General features: G+C 43.1%; 1 protein-coding gene across 2 annotated transcripts in view; it reads right to left on the bottom strand.

Annotated features, from left to right (window-relative positions):
• The window catches only part of LOC123755724 (RING finger protein 17), a 928,112-nt gene that overhangs the window by 37,343 nt on the left and 870,396 nt on the right, over positions 1-20,373 (bottom strand). For both annotated transcript variants that reach the window (XM_045738465.2, XM_069300037.1), the window contains one exon: positions 543-669. In XM_045738465.2, coding sequence (XP_045594421.2) covers positions 543-669 — 127 coding nt within the window. The remainder of the gene's footprint in view (positions 1-542; positions 670-20,373) is intronic.

The following is a 20,373-nucleotide window of genomic DNA, read 5'->3' as shown; positions in this document are numbered from 1 at the left end:
GGAATGGGGCAACTAGTTATACCCAACCTAATAATGAAGGGGTAGCACCTGCAGGAGACACGGAGGCAGAGCAAATGTCAACAGAGGGGAATGTGGATACAGCTAACCCAATGCACTCTGCAGTTAGTAACTCAAAAGAAGGTTTCCCAGCATATGACTGCCTGATACGCTTAACCTGTAGGGGAAGAGTTATAGTTAAAATTAAAAGGGTCAGGAATGTTAGGATTAAGGTATTTTGTAGGATAAGTACTACATAGGTTAGGTGCATAATGTTTTAAGCAGATGCTCTTTTATTTTATAAGCATTGTAAATAGTAAGTCATGTAACCTATACTAAGTGATGTCATTGGTTTTTGTTGTTGGAATAAATGCCATGTGGAACACATGTTTGTTTCTCTTTCTGCCAAATTATAACAATGTCCTCTACAAATAGTCAACTCTCATCTTGGTGTTTCTGTACACTGCTGTCTCTACTACTAAATTACTGAACAGTAACAATAAAAATCTCAATTACTATACATTATAATTAACATAGCATCTTACCAGTCATAGGAGATTTCCTCTAAGTTCCCAAAGTCAACGTAGAGAACAATGGCTGTTTCAGACTTTATCTTCAGAAGCTGAACACGATACCAGTGACCCGTGATGAACTTTCCAAGGTACATTTCACCTGTACACACATAAAATGAAAATTAACAATTATAATGCAAGCTTTTCCACTATTCCTTTTTAAAACATTAATTTTATCAAATTGATGATTACTTATCTTCCCTGGAATCCTTCCTTTTATAGAGGATGGCCTTGTGCAGATGCTTCCTCAGACACTTATCCACTGCACTGCGCAATAACCCTTGAGGCTCTCAACGGGTGGTGAGCAACATGCAGGGATCTCATAGGTATAGCGTTTGATTCAAACCTACAGCGACTACAGGGGTTCCCATCAGCTTCCTCAGGGCTCTTGAAAACAGATGCCATTTAAAAAATAAAAAAAAAGTGGGCAACATTCCCAGGTGTGAGAACCTCAGTACTGAGTGAGCCACCAAGGCAGGCGCACGCGGCGCACGCAGCACACGCTCACAGCACTGCTGTTCAGCTTGTGACCACAGCAACACCTAATAATGCCCAAATATATATGTATCTGGTATTATTTAGCCATGATAGTATTAGAGAAGAGCCTGAATGTGATAAGAAGAAATACGGAAAAAATGAGGATCTGAAACATAATACAGGGTACAAAGCACAATCGAATCTTCCCATAGTAGAAAAAAGCATGTCAAGGATTTGGGAATAATGATGTCCGACGATCTAACGTTTAGGGAGCATAACCAAGCAAATATCGCGTCAGCCAGAAAAATGATCGGATGGATTACGAGAACTTTAAAATCCTGATCCCTCAATGGTTGTACTCTTCAAGTCACTTGTGTTGTCCCATCTTGAGTACTGCTCAGTACTCACTTTCCCCTTCAGAGCAGGAGAGATTGCTGAAATAGAGGGAATACAGAGAACATATACGGTACGCATAGACGAGATAAAACACCTAAATTATTGGGATCGTCTCAAAGCTCTCCAAATGTACTCTCTAGAAAGGAGACGGGAGAGATACCAAATACAGAGCACCACATTGTTCCCGAACTTTAGTTATCCGAAACTTCCAGTTTCCCGATTGGGGTTGGGGAGTCACGTTACACGAACTAAGTTCGGGTAGGAAGTAGTCCGCCAAGCTTCACGCCGGCCGGGGTTGGGGTTATCCTACATGAACCAAGTTCAGGTAAGGAAGCGGTCAGCCAAGCGTCGTGCCGGCCCGTGGTGGTGGGTGGGTGGGTGGGAGATGATTTAGTTTGCTCACTGACCGTGTCGGGCGCCACCTGCTACCCTGTGATGTCACAGACTCACGGCCTATTGTTCCCATTGTTTGAATTTGTCACGAGACTGGAGTGTTCATTCCGTGACTTTGTTTTACATATCAGCACAATCAAGGAACATCCGTGCACCATGTCGACTCCAAATGCACACATTATGTCAGTGAAAGCATCTACAAGCGGGTTACGTAAAAGAAAGAGGTCAGTGATGACGTTTGAGAAGAAAGTTGAAATAATTAAGAAGGTGGAGAGTGGTGTCCCGAGAAGTGTCGGGTGCGCTGAATATGGCATTAGTAAAAGTACTGTTTTTGATCTTCTTAAGGCTAAACCTATCATTTTTTACTATATTTTTTACTATTTCACTAGAAGTGAAAGTGATAAAGCAATACGAAATAGAAACGTAGTAAGTACAACATAAGTGGAGAGTGTTGATAACGCAGTGTGGGAGTGGTACAAACAGTGACGTGAGGTGACGAAGAAGCCAGTGGCAGGCTGGCTGCTCGTGGAAGAGGCGCGTGAATTTCACCAAGCAATGAAAATTACTCAAAAGTGTGTATACAGTGATGGATGGCTCAGAAGTTTTAAAACCTGTCATGGCATTAGGTTCATTAAAGTGCATGGTGAAAGACAATCTGCTGATATTGTTGGTGCTGATGAGTATGTAAGTAAATTTGCGGAGATGGTGCAGGAACAAAATTTATCTCCAGAGCAAATTTATAATGCTGATGAGTCAGGTTTGTACTGGCGTATGCTTCCCACAGAAACGATGGCTCATAGTAGTGAGGACGATCCTTCAGGTGGTTATAAATAGAACAAACAGAGAATGTCTTTGTTGTGCTGTGCAAATGCAGATGGCACTCACAAATTAAAATTACTTGTGATTGGAATTAGTAAAAACCCCAGGGCTTTAAAGTCAGCCAGGTACCTCCCTGTGATTTATAAGGACCAGCCAAGTGCGTGGATATCACAAGTAATATTTGTCGAGTGGTTTAATAAGAACTTTGTACCCGAGGTGAAGGAGCACCTGAAAAGTGTTGGTCTCCCGCAAAACAGCAAAGTTGTTCTGCTGCTAAAAAACAGTTCAACGCATCCACGAGGTGATGAGCTAGTAAATGGCAATATTATTGGAACGTTCTTGCCACCCAATACAACTTCAGTGATCCAGCCCATGGATCAAGGAATAATTAAGAACCTTAACCCTTAAAGTGCGCATCACGTCATATGACGTGTTGGAAGTTGTTCCAGTCAACTGCGCATCACGTCATATGACGTGTTGGAGTACTACGCAAGATTTAAACGGCCTGCGGATACATGGGGTTCACCACACCTTCATCGGGGCTCTTGTAAACAGACTTCATTTAAAAAAAAAATCATGGGCCAAACTCCCGGGTGTTATTGGCCTCAGTATTGAGTGAGCTACCAAGCCTGACGCACGCAGCATGAGCTAACAGCACTGCTGTTCAGCTTGTGACCACAGCATCGCCTAAAATTGCCATAATATACTTGTTCATGCTATTATGTAGCGATGATATTATTACAGAAGACCCCTGACTGATAAAACTGACTAGGGTTCTGATAATAGCAGGATTGTGGTGATATTTAGCGCTGTGCGCCATGGAGGGAGGAGTAATGCTGTGGGAGGGAGGGTGGTGGCGATGTCTTCTGACTGTGTGTGGCCACCTTTTATTGACTGCACTCACCATACCAGCTTAGTGGTTCGCTATGGTGAACACAAATGTAGATACTTATATATAACGTGTGTATAGAGGGTATAAACAGCAAGAGGAGAAGGTTGGGAGCCGCCATTTTGGTGAGGGCGGTGGCATCGTGCAGAACGCCACCACGCAGACGACGGTGTTGTTTACTGGTTACCACGATTGTCTTTGGGCACCATACCAGTTTACTTTTACAAGTATGGTGAATAAAACAAGTAGATATTTATATATAATGTGTGTATATAGCGTAATAACACCACAAACAGTATTGTTGGAGGAGAAATAGTAGTGCGTCTGGCCTTGAGGGCGGCAGCCATCAGCTGACGGTGTGAGGTCCTACGTCTTTGTGCCTTTACTCACCATACAAGCTTAGATGTACAGTTATGGTGAACAAAACATGTAAATACTTACATATAATGTCTGTATATAAAAGCAAAAACAGTATGGTGGGTGGAGAATGGTGGCAAGTCAGGTGAGGTGAGGGGAGGGAGGGAGTGGCAGCCAGTGGCAGGCTGCCACTGCCTGTCACTGCCACTGCCACTCGGCATACCAACTTAGTGGCTCGTTATTGTGAACACGAATGTAGATACTTATATATAGCGTCTGTATATAGTGAATAAAAGCAAAAACAGTATTGTGGGAGGAGAATGTGGGTGAGTCAGATGACTTGAGGGAGGGCGCGAGTGGCTGGCTGGTACACGGAGGTCACTCCTCGTTACTTTTTGACTCATAATAGCTACTTAGTGGTTCGTTATGGTGAACAAAACATGCAGATACTTACATATAACCTGTGCTTATAGTGTAATAACCGACAAAGTATTTGTTCACTGATTGATGAACATAATTGAATCAACAATATGCACACCATATTTTTGAGTACAGCAATGATTCACTTATTTTATTATATAAATATATCAAACTACACACTATTGAATAATATTACAGCAAAAAAACTATGAAAAATCAATCAGAGACATTGAAATAATTAGGTAATTATCTCTTTGTGGCAACTCCGGCCTGACAGCTGGCGATCAACAGATCGCCTGGGATGCACGCTGAGTCAGCGCCTATTTTTTTGCCAGACTTCCCCGCCCTATAGCGGGCAATATATGCCACTTACGATTTTTTTTATTATTTTTCCCATGATCAGTGAACACAAATTAACAGGTTAGAAAGAAAAAATATTTTTTTTTTTTTCAAAATGACATGCGCCTGTGGGGAAGAAAGGATATTATACCCCTAGCATGTTAAGGGTTAAACACAACTACAAGAGGATGTTTGCCAGACGTCTTAATAATCAGTTTGGAACACTTAAGGACTTTTATAAAGTCTTCACAATAAAGTCAGCTATCTGGACTATTGCTAGTGCGTGGGATGAGGTAAAGCAGACAACACTAAGAAATGGTTGGAAAAAACTTTGGCCCACGTCAAGTCTGTTTCCTGAGGAAGATGACGAGGCAGATTTTGAAGGATTTGCGGTGAAGAAAGTTAGTGAGAAGAAAAAATTAAGAGAGGAACTCCTAGCCTATGTCAAGGGGATTAAGTCCCCTGAGCTTAGAGCAGAACTGGTGACTGAAACAATAGAAGATGACAGATAGATAGATAGATTTTGATGAAGAAGCCCCAAACAATTGAAACATGACTAATGATGAAATTATAGAATTAGTATGTGCAGCAAAAAAGTCAGACGAGTGCAATGAAGAAGATGGAGAGGAAGAGGATGAAGAAACATTAAAGGAAAAATGTAATATGGAAAAAATTCAGAAAAATTTTGAAGAAATTCTGGCATTTATGGACACGAGTAACAGCGAGTTTGAAATTAAGGACATGATGAGTCAGTACAATTTGTATATGAAGTTTTTAAAAACAAGAGCCAAGGGAATGAAACAAATGTCAATTACAGAGTCTTTTGCAATGACTTCCAAGAAAGCTCATATTGCATCACCTGCACCTGACTCATTGCATGTTGACCCAGTCAACCCAACACCATCAACATCCACCACCACCTCTTCCATGTAAATAACTAGGCTTCATCAACATCAATCATCAACATAAGCGGATCAGGACTTCAATTATTGGTGAGTACAAACAAAATACGGTCACATTTACGCTATGAACCTGTCCCCTAGATTTTTCACACTTTTTTGTATTTTTCCTCCATTTCTCATATACGAACTTACATGTTAACGGACGGGTCTCGTCCCCAAGGGGTTCGGAAACCAAGTGGTGCTCTGTAATATACACATGGAAAATACTGGAGGGCCAGGTCCCAAATCTACACAGTAAAATAACAACGTACTGGAGTGAACGATATAGAAGAAAATGCAAGACTGAACCAGTGAAGAGCAGAGGTGCCATAGGCGCAATCAGAGAACACTGTATAAACATCAGAGGTCCGCGGTTGTTCAACATCCTCCCAGCGATTATAAGAAATATTGCCGGAACAACCGTGGACCTCTTCAAGAGAAAACTGGATTGTTTTCTAAGAAAAGTTTCGGATCAGCCAGGCTGTGGTGGGTACGTGGGCCTGCGGGCCACTCCAAGCTCCAAGCAACAGCCAAACCAAACTCTCACAAGTCGAGCCTGGCCTCAGGCCAGGCTTGGGGAGTAGAAGAACTCCCAGAACCCCATCAAGCAGGTATCAAGCAGATATGACCTGATAGAGCGCAGGGGAAGAAGCCTGCCCCGCCAGCCCCGAACCCCCCCCCCCGCAGGGGAAGGGGCCACCCACCACCACTGAAGGCCGTGCAAAACGACCCAAAACGCCCACAAATTGTGGGACCAGGCGTGAGCGAATAGCGCAAGCCTCCCCCCCAAGGGCGAACCGCAAAAGGGCCGGCACCCCTTACAAGACCCAGAACCTCGCACAGAGCGAACACCACGCAGACCAGGCGAAGGCAGGTCCAAAGGAGGAGCCAAACCCGAACCCGACACCAGTGGCCTACCACAACGAGAGGAACCCAGAGCGTTGGCACGACCCTTCCGGGAAGGTCCACAATGGAACCCCCGGAGAACCAGCATGTCCGACATAGGATGGCAAGAAGCTGAAGCAGCCTGAATATACTGCACAACGGCGGAAGTCTCAACCAAGAGAGGACAAAAAGAGAAAGACGTTCTAAGAGCCAAGGCCCAAGTGGATTCCACAGAGGAGGCAAGCACTGTCTGCCGACATGCGAGCTGGGAAGCATAAACAGAGCAACTGCATCCCGCAAGATCGGCGCGAAAAGCTTCATTGAGGCAGCCAACGAGCGAGCTGCCGAGGCCAAGGTGCCAGACCCAGGAACAGCCCCAAGCGCCCACACATCCTCTGTGAGCCAGTCAGAAGAAGGCTCCAGGAGAGAAAAGACGTGCAAGGCCGCGCAAGTCCTCCGCCACCTGCATCGCCGAAAGGGAGGGAACCCTGCACATGGAGCTGAACGACTCCAACATCCCGGGAAAGGGCAGGAGCAAACAAGCACTCACTGAGGTGCTCAAGGTCGCCACCCCAGGAAAACCTGAAGCACCGTAGAAACCTCCCGCTACTCAAGCGTGCGGGAACGGCAGAAGAAGTGCCAGGCCTCCAAGGTAAAGACAGGACTGTCCGCCAGCCAGGACGACTCCGGAACCTCGTAATGGAGCCATAAAGGTAACAAAGTCCCAAACCTGAAAGCCGAGGAATCCATTGCCGAGGCATAATCCGTGTCACGCTGGAAGTTTGCTGCAAGGGCCGCCCGCACCGCAGCAGGTTGGATGCGATAAGCCGAAAAACTCCAGAAAGATGGAACCGAAGCACCCGGGGGAACACGGCACCGAACCAGGGGAGGGGAAGACACCAAGTCCAACTTGTACGCAGAGGGGAGGAAAAGAAAACCCCACTCCTTGTAACAGTAAGCCCCGTTCAGAGGGTAAAAAAACCAAGGCGGGGTCCAGCAGTGCCCAAGGTCCCCAAGTGAGCCCCTCCCCAACCCCAGGGTCCTCCTCCGCAGGACCCGGGGCCTAGTCCTCCCCCCAAGCACCGACCCCACTAGACAAGGCCGGTATAGCCGTAGAAGCCAGATAGAATGAGGCCCACTGGTCAGATCCAGAGGCTTCGGCCGGGGGGAGGAGACTCCAATACCCCTTCCGGAAGCATGGAAGGGGGACAAGAACGAACAACAAAAGGGGAAGGACTACGAGGTGTGGACTGAACCAGGGACGAAGCGACCCCCACCCCTAAGTCCGGGTCCCTATAGGCAAAATGGGGGCATTCGGGTGAGCAACCAACCGAGCGCGTTGCAACAAACAAAACCTAGAATGCAACACCTGTGCAACCTGTACCCAAAGATGATCATCCACAGATTGGGGAAATTGAGTCACCAGCAAGCAGCAATACTCAGAGGACTCAGGGTTAAAAGTGTCACCGACCCAACAGGCTGTGTGACGGAGGCAAAAACAGTGAGGGTCGCCCTGAGACAAGGGGACCGAACAACACTCAAACTCGCATGAAGCAAGGCAGGACCCAGGGATCAAATCCATCGGACCCATGCATCCCCTATGAGATTCCCAGGGTCCTGAGCGTTTAGTTGCAGAGGACTCGCACTCAGGTAAACCCAGGCAGGGTACTGCTAACTGGCGCCCAAAACTACCAAACAAACTGTCTAAAGCTGAACCCCAGGGACGTGTACACTCATGGGGACCAAGCAGGAGGCACCACCAAGTATCAGGGTGAGGCCAAACACCAGTGGCAAATAGGGCAGAACCCCCTACTAAGGCAAAAACAAAAAGAAAAACAAAACCCCGCAAAAGGACAACGTACCCCAAGGAACAGACCCGGCCGCCATGATAGGTGACAACAAGCTGCGCAGCACCCTGCGCCCTTACCAGTGCAAAAACTGCCTCTTACCCCAAGATAAACTAGGGAGACAAAACACCCAAGTACCCAAAGGGCGGCCGAAAAACCGAGCAGTTAAACGGACCCACAGAGGCAGACCCCGAGGAATTTGTGGACGGTAACCCCAAGCTCCAAGGGCAGTACTTACAAGGCACCTAGAGAAGGGAACCCTAGGCACATGCTGCCTGAGTACTGAAGAATAACTCCTGGCTCTCCCACCCCTGGAATACAGCTGCCACACACAAGGCACAGCGCTTCAAAAAGACTGGAGCCAGAGCACACAACCGAGCCGATAGCATCAGCCTCAAGAACTGGGGTGTGGATTGCCGGTGCGGTGGTTTCTGGGGCTACCCCATCCCCCTCCTGGGGAGGGGGAGAGCTGCGCAGACAGCTGCGCGACAACGGGTGATGTCATACTAGTTTGATCGTTTTGGTTTGGGGAGTTCTATCCACTCGTTCAGCTTTTGGTTGCAATTTTCACTAGAATAGGGGTTTGTTTTGGGACGCCTACCTTTCTGGTTGTCTAACCCGGTCGATGGCAGACATAGAATGCTCCCAATCACACGGGGGTTTCTATAAGCCATTGCTCCCCTTGCCTCTCTAGAGGGAGCCAGGTTCTGGCTCGTGGTCCCCGGTAGGCCCATAAGAACTCCATACACATGACTGATGCCAAATTCTGACATTAGCATATCAGCCTAGTAAGCTCCGGGGAGCCGTTGGGGCTTCCCCCAGAAACACACGCAAAAACCCGCCGACCAGAGGGTGGGAGGGAGGGAGGGAGGGAGGGATGCCGGAAGTCTCTGGGGTCTCACCCAGAAAATGGCATTTCATTACATTCAACGCTGGTTTTCTGGGGAGGGGCCCCTTCTGCTCCCCGGAGCTATTTACCAAAAGACAAAAACAAGAGGGACTAACTCGGGAAGCAGTCGGCACTTGCCCCTCCACTTGAAGTCGAGACAACTGACTGCAACCGCCGACCCAAAGCGACACTGGCTCAAATAAGCCCCAGAACAATGACTAGGTAGTGAGCAGCCAGGACCCTGTTCAACAGCCAAAAGCCCTGTGCCCGAATGTCAGCCCAAGACATGTTACCGAAGACGGCAGCAAGAGCAGTCAAATTTACGAACGTCGTGGGCACGGGGAAAGACCACAGGCTGGCTAAACCGAATAACCCTGAGGATGACCTGGATGACCTGAACCCTGGTATACAAAAGAAGGGAGACCGGATCAACCCAAAGCCCGTCCCAGGACGCGGAAGCCTTGGAGCGCAAATAACGGCAGAGAGCCGCAACCAGATAACACATGATGTACCCCCGGCCTGACCAACCAAGCATAAACAACCCAGGAAACCCTCCAAAATGCAGCCATCTCATTCTTTACATAAAAGAAGGAGACAGCTGCAAATGAAAAAACCTATCACCAGAGCCAAAAGAGCAAAAACCTATCACCTTAAGGGGGCAATGAACCAAAAGGTAGACCCCCACCAGGCAGAAAAAAACAAAAGAAAAAACCCACAAGAGGACGACGTACCCAGATGGAACAGAGCTGGTCACTATAATAGGTGATAACAAGCTGTGCAGTACCCTGCACCCCTACCAGTGTAAACTATCCCTTACCCTAAGGTAAACAAGGAAGGAGGAAAACCCCCAGCACACTCAGGGGAGTCAATTACCAAGCAGAAAAAGATCAACAGAGGTAGACCCCAAGGTGACTTGTGGAAGATAACCCCAAGCCCCAAGGGCAGTACTTACAGGGCTTAGGAAAAAGAACCCAAAGTGCATGCAGCCTGAGTACCTGTGAAGATACTCCCAGCTCATGCACCACCCTGAAGACAGCACTACGACACAAGGCACAGCACTGGGAACAAGAAACACGAGCTGGAGTCACACGACCACGCCTCAAACACATCAACCAAGAACTGGGGTGTGGGTAGCCAGCGCAAGGGATCTGAGGTTCCCTCCCTCCCCTCCCGGGGAGAAGGGAGCTGAGCAGATGGAGGCGCAGCAACGTGGTGATGTCATGCTTGTTTGCTTGTTTTCCTTTGGGGAGTTTTGTCCACTAGTTCTGTTTTTTGTATTAGTTTCAACCAGAATAGGGTGTTTGTTTTGGGATACATACCTGTCTGGGTGCCTGACCCAGTCAATGGCTGACATAGAATACTCCAAATCACATGTGCAATTCTATAGCCCATTGCTCCTCGTGCCTCTCTGAGGAGGTGCCAGGTTCTAGCGCGTGGTCCCTGGTAGACCTAAGACCTCCATTCACACTGACTGATGCCATCTTCTAATAGCCATATCAGCCTAGATAAGCTCCAGGGAGCTGAAGGGACTCCCCCACCAGAAACTAAATAAATAAAGTGAGAAACAATTAAAATAAATAAAAAAAAGTTTATCTCATTCCTCAACTCATTTTACCTAAAAATATGCAACTTCTCCAGGCCACTACAGTTAAACCACAAGAGTTAGAGACTTTCTAATTAATTTTTTTGTGTTTCCTGAAGCCTAATTAACAATGTCATAATAATAAAAAAAATAGGAACAATTTTTTTCTGGTGCACATGGGGGTATGTCAGTTACTAACAGTTAGCAGTCAAAGGGTTAAATCCTTACAGGGTTACAGATCACCTTATAACAAAGAACACCTAGAGTTTAGGCTTTAACCACTGTGCTGCGCCAACTGAGAAAATTCAGTCAGCTGGAAACTGCGCCACCTGAGAAAACACCTTTTGAATATTTCGTACCCATTCAAAATGTGTGCGCGGTGGGTTGTGTACGAAATGGACTCTTGGGACCTCTAATAAGAGGCAGCCATCTTGGAAAAAAATTCACAGAATGCCCTAGTGCTGCTGGCTGGGTTAGTACTGAGTGAGTAACCATGAGTGGCGCACGCGCCTCTGGCTCCCAAACACCTTTCCGATGCGGTGTTGAAAGATCGTTCTGTGCCGATGAAATTCAGACCTTATTGTTTTAAGAACATAAGACCAAAAGAACAAAGGTAACTGCAGAAGGCCTATTGGCCCATACGAGGCAGCTCCTATCTATAACCACCCAATCCCACTCATATACATGTCCAACCTGCGCTTGAAACAATCGAGGGACCCCACCTCCACCACGTTACGCAGTAATTGGTTCCACAAATCAACAACCCTGTTACCGAACCAGTATTTACCCAAGTCTTTCCTAAATCTAAACTTATCCAATTTATACCCATTGTTTTTTGTTCTGTCTTGAGTTGATACTTTTAATACCCTATTAATATCCCCTTTGTTATGTCCATTCATCCACTTGTAAACTTCTATCATGTCACCCCTAACTCTTCGTCTTTCCAGTGAATGCAATTTAAGCTTTATTAATCTTTCTTCATATGAAAGACTTCTAATTTGGGGAATTAACTTTGTCATCCTACGCTGGACACATTCAAGTGAATTTATATCCATTCTATAGTACGTGGACCAAAACTGAACTGCATAATCTAAATGGGGCCTAACCAGAGCAAGATATAGCTGAAGAACCACATCAGGTGTCTTGGTACTAACGCTTCGATTAATAAATCCCAGTGTCCTATTCGCCTTATTACGAACATTCATGCATTGATCCTTTTGTTTTTAATTCTTACTAATCATAACTCCCAGATCCCTTTTGCAATCCTAGGGAAAGACTAGGGAAAGGATAGGTCCATTAAAAACTGAGACAGGTCAAATAACAGATAGTGATGAAGAGATGAGTAATAACATGAATGGCCGTTCATGTTCAACAAATTTGTTATCTTTTTATTCTAGCATTGTTGAGGCAGTTGATAGTGGTAAGGATTGCGATGTTGTGTACCTTGACTTTAGCAAAGCTTTTGATACAGTGCCACATGAAAGACTGATTAAAAAGTTAGAGTCTCATGGTATTGGGGGTGCTAAGAACATAAGAACATAAGAACAAAGGTAACTGCAGAAGGCCTATTGGCCCATACGAGACAGCTCCTATTCTATAACCACCCAATCCCACTCATATACTTGTCCAACCCGCGCTTGAAACAATCGAGGGACCCCACCTCCACCACGTTACGCGGCAATTGGTTCCACAAATCTACAACCCTGTTACTGAACCAGTATTTACCCAAGTCTTTCCTAAATCTAAACTTATCCAATTTATACCCATTGTTTCGTGTTCTGTCCTGTGTTGATACTTTTAATACCCTATTAATATCCCCCTTGTTATGTCCATTCACCCACTTGTAAACCTCTATCATGTCGCCCCTAACTCTTCGCCTTTCCAGTGAATGCAACTTAAGCTTTGTTAATCTTTCTTCATATGAAAGATTTCTAATTTGGGGAATTAACTTAGTCATCCTACGCTGGACACGTTCAAGTGAATTTATATCCATTCTATAATATGGCGACCAAAACTGAACTGCATAATCTAAATGGGGCCTAACTAGAGCAAGATATAGCTTGAGAACCACACCAGGTGTCTTGTTACTAACGCTGCGATTAATAAATCCAAGTGTCCGATTTGCCTTATTACGAACATTTATGCATTGATCCTTTTGTTTTAAATTCTTACTAATCATAACTCCCAGATCCCTTTCGCAATCCGACTTCGCAATCAAAACACCATCTAGCTCATATCTTGTAACTCTATCATCATTACCTAACCTCAGAACTTTACATTTATCAGCATTAAACTGCATCTGCCAATCCTTTGACCATTTCAAAACCCTATCTAGATCAACTTGAAGTGATAGTGAGTCCTCCTCCGAATTAATTTCCCTACCGATTTTCGTATCATCGGCAAATTTGCAAATGTTGCTACTCAAACCTGAATCTAAATCATTTATATATATTATAAACAACAGAGGTCCCAGGACAGAGCCTTGAGGCACTCCACTTACAACATTTTCCCACTCTGACTTGATTCCATTTATACTAACTCTCTGTTTCCTTTGGTATAGCCATGCCCTAATCCAGCTTAATATAGCACCCCCAATACCATGAGACTCTATCTTTTTAATCAGTCTTTCATGTGGCACTGTATCAAAAGCTTTGCTAAAGTCAAGGTATACAACATCGCAATCCTTACCACTATCAACTGCCTCAACAATGCTAGAATAAAAAGATAACAAATTTGTTAAACATGAACGGCCATTTATAAAACCATGTTGCGACTCAATTATTAATTTATGTTTTTCAAGATGAAGACGAATTTTATTTGCTATTATAGATTCGAGTAACTTTCCCACAATAGACGTTAGGCTAATTGGTCGATAGTTAGACGCAAGTGATCTATCTCCTTTCTTAAAAACTGGTATCACATTAGCAACTTTCCAAAACTCTGGCACTCTGCCTGACTCTATTGATTTATTAAATATGGTTGACAGTGGGTCACAAAGCTCCTCTTTGCATTCTTTAAGCACCCTAGCAAACACTTCATCCGGCCCTGGGGATTTGTTTGGTTTGAGTTTTACTATTTGTTTAAGAACATCCTCCCTGGTAACTGCTAAACTCGTCAACCTGTCCTCGTCCCCACCCACATAGACTTGTTCGGCTGAAGGCATATTGTTAAGTTCCTCTTTAGTAAATACAGATACAAAATATTTATTAAAAATACTACTCATCTCTTCATCACTATCTGTTATTTGACCTGTCTCAGTTTTTAATGGACCTATCCTTTCCCTAGTCTTAGTACGATATAACTGAAAAAACCCTTTAGGATTTGTCTTTGCTTGCCCTGCTATGCGAACTTCATAGTTCCTTTTTGCTTTCCTTATCTCTTTTTTTAACATTTCTAACCAGTTGTACGAATTCCTGTTCTAAAGTGACCTCCCCATTTTTAATCCTTTTGTACCAAGCTCTCTTTTTACCTATAAGGTTCTTCAAATTCTTTGTTATCCACTTTGGGTCATTAGTATACGATCTATTCAATTTGTATGGTATACTACGTTCCTGTGCTTTGTTTAGAATATTCTTAAATAAGTTATATATTGAATCCACATCGAAATCCCCATTTAAGTCACCTATCGCTGGGTTCATGTCTCGCTCCAAGACCGGCCCACACCCCATACCCAAGCCTTTCCAATCAATTTGACCCAAAAAATTTCTTAGGCTATTAAAATCAGCTTTTCGAAAATCAGGCACTTTAACAGAATTTTCTCCTACTGGTCTATTCCATTCTATGCTAAATCTGATTTCTTTGTGATCACTGCTCCCTAGCTCACTCCCTATTTCGATGTCATTAATTTGCGTTTCCCTGTTAGTTAACACTAAATCTAAAATATTATTTTCCCGTGTTGGTTCCTTAATGTGTTGCGTAAGAAAGCAATCGTCAATTAATTCTAGAAAATCTTCTGCTTCACTATTCCCTGTTTTGTTCAACCAGTTTATTCCGCTAAAATTAAAGTCACCCATGACATAAATACTGTTAGATCTAGATGCTCTAGATATTTCATCCCATAGATGCTTTGCTTCCATTCTGTCTAAATTTGGTGGCCTATATATTACTCCTATTATAATATTATTAGCTTTTTCGTTTAATTCAATCCAAATAGTTTCTGTGTGTGGCTCTGTTTTGATTCCCTCTTTGAGACTACATTTCAAATTGTCCCTAACATATATGGCTACTCCACCTCCTCGTCTAATATATCTATCTGTGTGAAATAGTTTAAATCCATATATTTGATATTCAGTTAATAGTTCTCTATTTTCTACATTCATCCACGTTTCGGTAAGTGCAATAATATCTATTTTTTCTGTGCAGACAAGAGCATTTAATTCGTTAATTTTATTTCTTAGACTTCTACTGTTAGTGTAATATACCCTAAGTGAATTGTTATTTTGCGGACCTTCTCTTTCCCTGATCGTTTTGCCAATTCCTTTCTCCCACAAACACATACTTTTATTACCTCCTTCCTCCAAATCAATTTCCATACCTCTATCTACTAACAGTTTAAACCCAAACAAACACCTCTAACCACTTCTTCTAGCGAGTTCGCAACAGCAACAACCCCAGCTATCGATAGATGCACCCCATCACGAGCATACATTTCATTTCTTCCATAGAAGTGTTCCCAGTTGTCTATGAAAGATATTGCATTTGATTTGCAATATCTTTCCAGCCGGCAATTGACACCAAGTGCCCTCGATATCCATTCATTTCCCACTCCCTTTCTTGGAAGAATGCCACATATGATCGGGATTCCTCCCTTGCTCCTAACTAACTCTATGGCTGTTTTATACCTCTGAATCAGTTCCTCACTCCTGACTCGACCAACATCATTTCCTCCCACGCTAATGCAAATAATGGGATTGTTCCCATTACCAGCCATAATATCATTCATGTTGTTTATAATATCACCAATGCCAGCTCCGGGATAGCAAACCCTTAACCTGTTCCCCCTATCTCTAGCACAAAACGTTCTATCCAAATACCTTATCTGGGAATCTCCCACAACTAATGTTTGCTTAGGTACTTCCTTTACTTTCTGAGGGGCCTGCGCTTCCTTTCTCTTCGTTGCTTTCCCTTTTGCGCGATCCACAGTCTCTCCACAGCACTCGTCCTCCAAAACGTCAAATGAATTTGAAGTTGCTATGGCGTTTGAAGGCGGCTTAATCAAAGTCTTCTTAAGGCCCCTGTCTTTCGCAACTCTCCAAGACGAGGTCCCTTTACTGCTGGTCTCCTCCTTCGTTACTTCTCGTTGTTTTTTAAGCTGACGCACCTCCTCCCGCAGAGAGTCCAACTCTGTCCTCAGGGCTCCCACTAGAGTCACCAGGTCCTTTACTACAACTTCCATATTGCTATAACAATATGGAAGTTATAACAACTGCTATATTAAGCTGGATTAGGGCATGGCTATACCAAAGGAAACAGAGAGTTAGTATAAATGGAGTCAAGTCAGAGTGGGAAAATGTTGTAAGTGGGGGTGCCTCAGGGCTCTGTCCTGGGACCTCTGTTGTTTATAATATATATAAATGATTTAGATTCAGGTTTGAGTAGCAACATTTGCAAATTTGCCGATGATACGAAAATCGGTAGGGAAATTAATTCGGAGGAGGACTCACTATCACTTCAAGTTGATCTAGATAGGGTTTTGAAATGGTCGAAGGATTGGCAGATGCAGTTTAATGCTGATAAATGTAAAGTTCTGAGGTTAGGTAATGATGATAGGGTTACAAGATACGAGCTAGATGGTGTTGAGATTGCGAAGTCGAATTGCGAAAGGGATCTGGGAGTTATGATTAGTAGGAATTTAAAACAAAAGGATCAATGCATACATGTTCGTAATAAGGCAAATCGGACACTTGGATTTATTAATCGCAGCGTTAGTAACAAGACACCTGGTGTGGTTTTCAAGCTATATCTTGCTCTAGTTAGGCCCCATTTAGATTATGCAGTTCAGTTTTGGTCGCCATATTATAGAATGGATATAAATTCACTTGAACGTGTCCAGCGTAGGATGACAAAGTTAATTCCCCAAATTAGAAGTCTTTCATATGAAGAAAGATTAATAAAGCTTAAATTGCATTCACTGGAAAGACGAAGAGTTAGGGGTGACATGATAGAGGTTTACAAGTGGGTGAATGGACATAACAAAGGGGATATTAATAGGGTATTAAAAGTATCAACACAAGACAGAACACGAAACAATGGGTATAAATTGGATAAGTTTAGATTTAGGAAAGACTTGGGTAAATACTGGTTCAGTAACAGGGTTGTTGATTTGTGGAACCAATTGCCGCGTAACATTGTGGAGGTGGGGTCCCTCGATTGTTTCAAGCATGGGTTGGACATGTATATGAGTGGGATTGGGTGGTTATAAATAGGAGCTGCCTCGTATGGGCCAACAGGCCTTCTGCAGTTGCCTTTGTTCTTATGTTCTTATGTAATCCGACTTCGCAATCTCAACACCATCTAGCTCGTATCTTGTAACTCTATCATCATTACCTAGCCTCAGAACTTTACATTTATTAGCATTAAACTGCATCTGCCAGTCTTTTGACCATTTTAAAACCCTATTTAGATCAACTTGAAGTGATAGTGAGTCTTCTTTCGTGTTGATTTCCCTACCGATTTTTGTATCATCTGCAAATTTGCAGATGTTGCTACTCAAACCTGAATCTAAATCATTTATATATATTATAACCAACAGAGGTCCCAGGACAGAGCCCTGAGGTACTCCACTAACAACATTATCCCACTCTGACTTAACCCCATTTATACTAACTCTCTGTTTCCTTTGGAATAGCCTTGCCCTAATCCAACTTAATATAGCACCCCCAATACCATGAGCTTCTATTTTTGTAATTAGTCTTTCATGTGGCACTGTATAAGAACATAAGAACATAAGAACAAAGGTAACTGCAGAAGGCCTATTGGCCCATACGAGGCAGCTCCTATTCTATAACCACCCAATCCCACTCATATACTTGTCCAACCCGCGCTTGAAACAATCAAGGGACCCCACCTCCACCACGTTACGCGGCAATTGGTTCCACAAATCTACAACCCTGTTACTGAACCAGTATTTACCCAAGTCTTTCCTAAATCTAAACTTATCCAATTTATACCCATTGTTTCGTGTTCTGTCCTGTGCTGATACTTTTAATACCCTATTAATATCCCCCTTGTTATGTCCATTCACCCACTTGTAAACCTCTATCATGTCGCCCCTAACTCTTCGCCTTTCCAGTGAATGCAACTTAAGCTTTGTTAATCTTTCTTCATATGAAAGATTTCTAATTTGGGGAATTAACTTAGTCATCCTACGCTGGACACGTTCAAGTGAATTTATATCCATTCTATAATATGGCGACCAAAACTGAACTGCATAATCTAAATGGGGCCTAACTAGAGCAAGATATAGCTTGAGAACCACACCAGGTGTCTTGTTACTAACGCTGCGATTAATAAATCCAAGTGTCCGATTTGCCTTATTACGAACATTTATGCATTGATCCTTTTGTTTTAAATTCTTACTAATCATAACTCCCAGATCCCTTTCGCAATCCGACTTCGCAATCACAACACCATCTAGCTCGTATCTTGTAACTCTATCATCATTACCTAACCTCAGAACTTTACATTTATCAGCATTAAACTGCATCTGCCAATCCTTTGACCATTTCAAAACCCTATCTAGATCAACTTGAAGTGATAGTGAGTCCTCCTCCGAATTAATTTCCCTACCGATTTTCGTATCATCGGCAAATTTGCAAATGTTGCTACTCAAACCTGAATCTAAATCATTTATATATATTATAAACAACAGAGGTCCCAGGACAGAGCCTTGAGGCACTCCACTTACAACATTTTCCCACTCTGACTTGATTCCATTTATACTAACTCTCTGTTTCCTTTGGTATAGCCATGCCCTAATCCAGCTTAATATAGCACCCCCAATACCATGAGACTCTATTTTTTTAATCAGTCTTTCATGTGGCACTGTATCAAAAGCTTTGCTAAAGTCAAGGTATACAACATCGCAATCCTTACCACTATCAACTGCCTCAACAATGCTAGAATAAAAAGATAACAAATTTGTTAAACATGAACGGCCATTTATAAAACCATGTTGCGACTCGATTATTAATTTATGTTTTTCAAGATGAAGACGAATTTTATTTGCTATTATAGATTCGAGTAACTTTCCCACAATAGACGTTAGGCTAATTGGTCGATAGTTAGACGCAAGTGATCTATCTCCTTTCTTAAAAACTGGTATCACATTAGCAACTTTCCAAAACTCTGGCACTCTGCCTGACTCTATTGATTTATTAAATATGGTTGACAGTGGGTCACAAAGCTCCTCTTTGCATTCTTTAAGCACCCTAGCAAACACTTCATCCGGCCCTGGGGATTTGTTTGGTTTGAGTTTTACTATTTGTTTAAGAACATCCTCCCTGGTAACTGCTAAACTCGTCAACCTGTCCTCGTCCCCACCCACATAGACTTGTTCGGCTGAAGGCATATTGTTAAGTTCCTCTTTAGTAAATACAGATACAAAATATTTATTAAAAATACTACTCATCTCTTCATCACTATCTGTTATTTGACCTGTCTCAGTTTTTAATGGACCTATCCTTTCCCTAGTCTTAGTACGATATAACTGAAAAAACCCTTTAGGATTTGTCTTTGCTTGCCCTGCTATGCGAACTTCATAGTTTCTTTTTGCTTTCCTTATCTCTTTTTTAACATTTCTAACCAGTTGTACGAATTCCTGTTCTAAAGTGACCTCCCCATTTTTAATCCTTTTGTACCAAGCTCTCTTTTTACCTATAAGGTTCTTCAAATTCTTTGTTATCCACTTTGGGTCATTAGTATACGATCTATTCAATTTGTATGGTATACTACGTTCCTGTATCAAAAGCTTTGCTAAAGTCAAGGTACACAACATCGCAATCCTTACCACTATCAACTGCCTCAACTATGCTGGAATAAAAAGTTAGCAAATTTGTTAAACATGAACGGCCATTTGTAAAAGCGTGTTGCGACTCATTTATTAATTTATGTTTTTCAAGATGGAGACGAATTGCATTTGCAATTATTGATTCAAGTAACTCCCACAAAGTTCACACTTTCCCATATTATAAACAACAGAGGTCCAAGGACAGAGCCCTGAGGCACTCCACTTACAACATTTTCCCACTCTGACTTAACCCCATTTATACTAACTCTCTGTTTCCTTTGGTATAGCCATGCCCTAATCCAACTTAATATAGCACCTCCAACACCATGAGCCTCTATTTTTTTAATCAGTCTTTCATGTGGCACTGTATCAAAAGCTTTGCTAAAGTCAAGGTACACAACATCACAATCCTTACCACTATCAACTGCCTCAACTATGCTAGAATAAAAAGATAACAAATTTGTTAAATATGAACGGCCATTTGTAAAACCATGTTGCGACTCATTTATTAATTTGTGTTTTTCCAAGATGAAGACGAATTGTATTTGCAATTATCGATTCAA

Source organism: Procambarus clarkii, chromosome 43 (assembly GCF_040958095.1).
Source record: "Procambarus clarkii isolate CNS0578487 chromosome 43, FALCON_Pclarkii_2.0, whole genome shotgun sequence".
NCBI classification, from domain to species: domain Eukaryota; kingdom Metazoa; phylum Arthropoda; class Malacostraca; order Decapoda; family Cambaridae; genus Procambarus; species Procambarus clarkii.
This window is presented reverse-complemented; position numbering and strand designations above follow the sequence as displayed.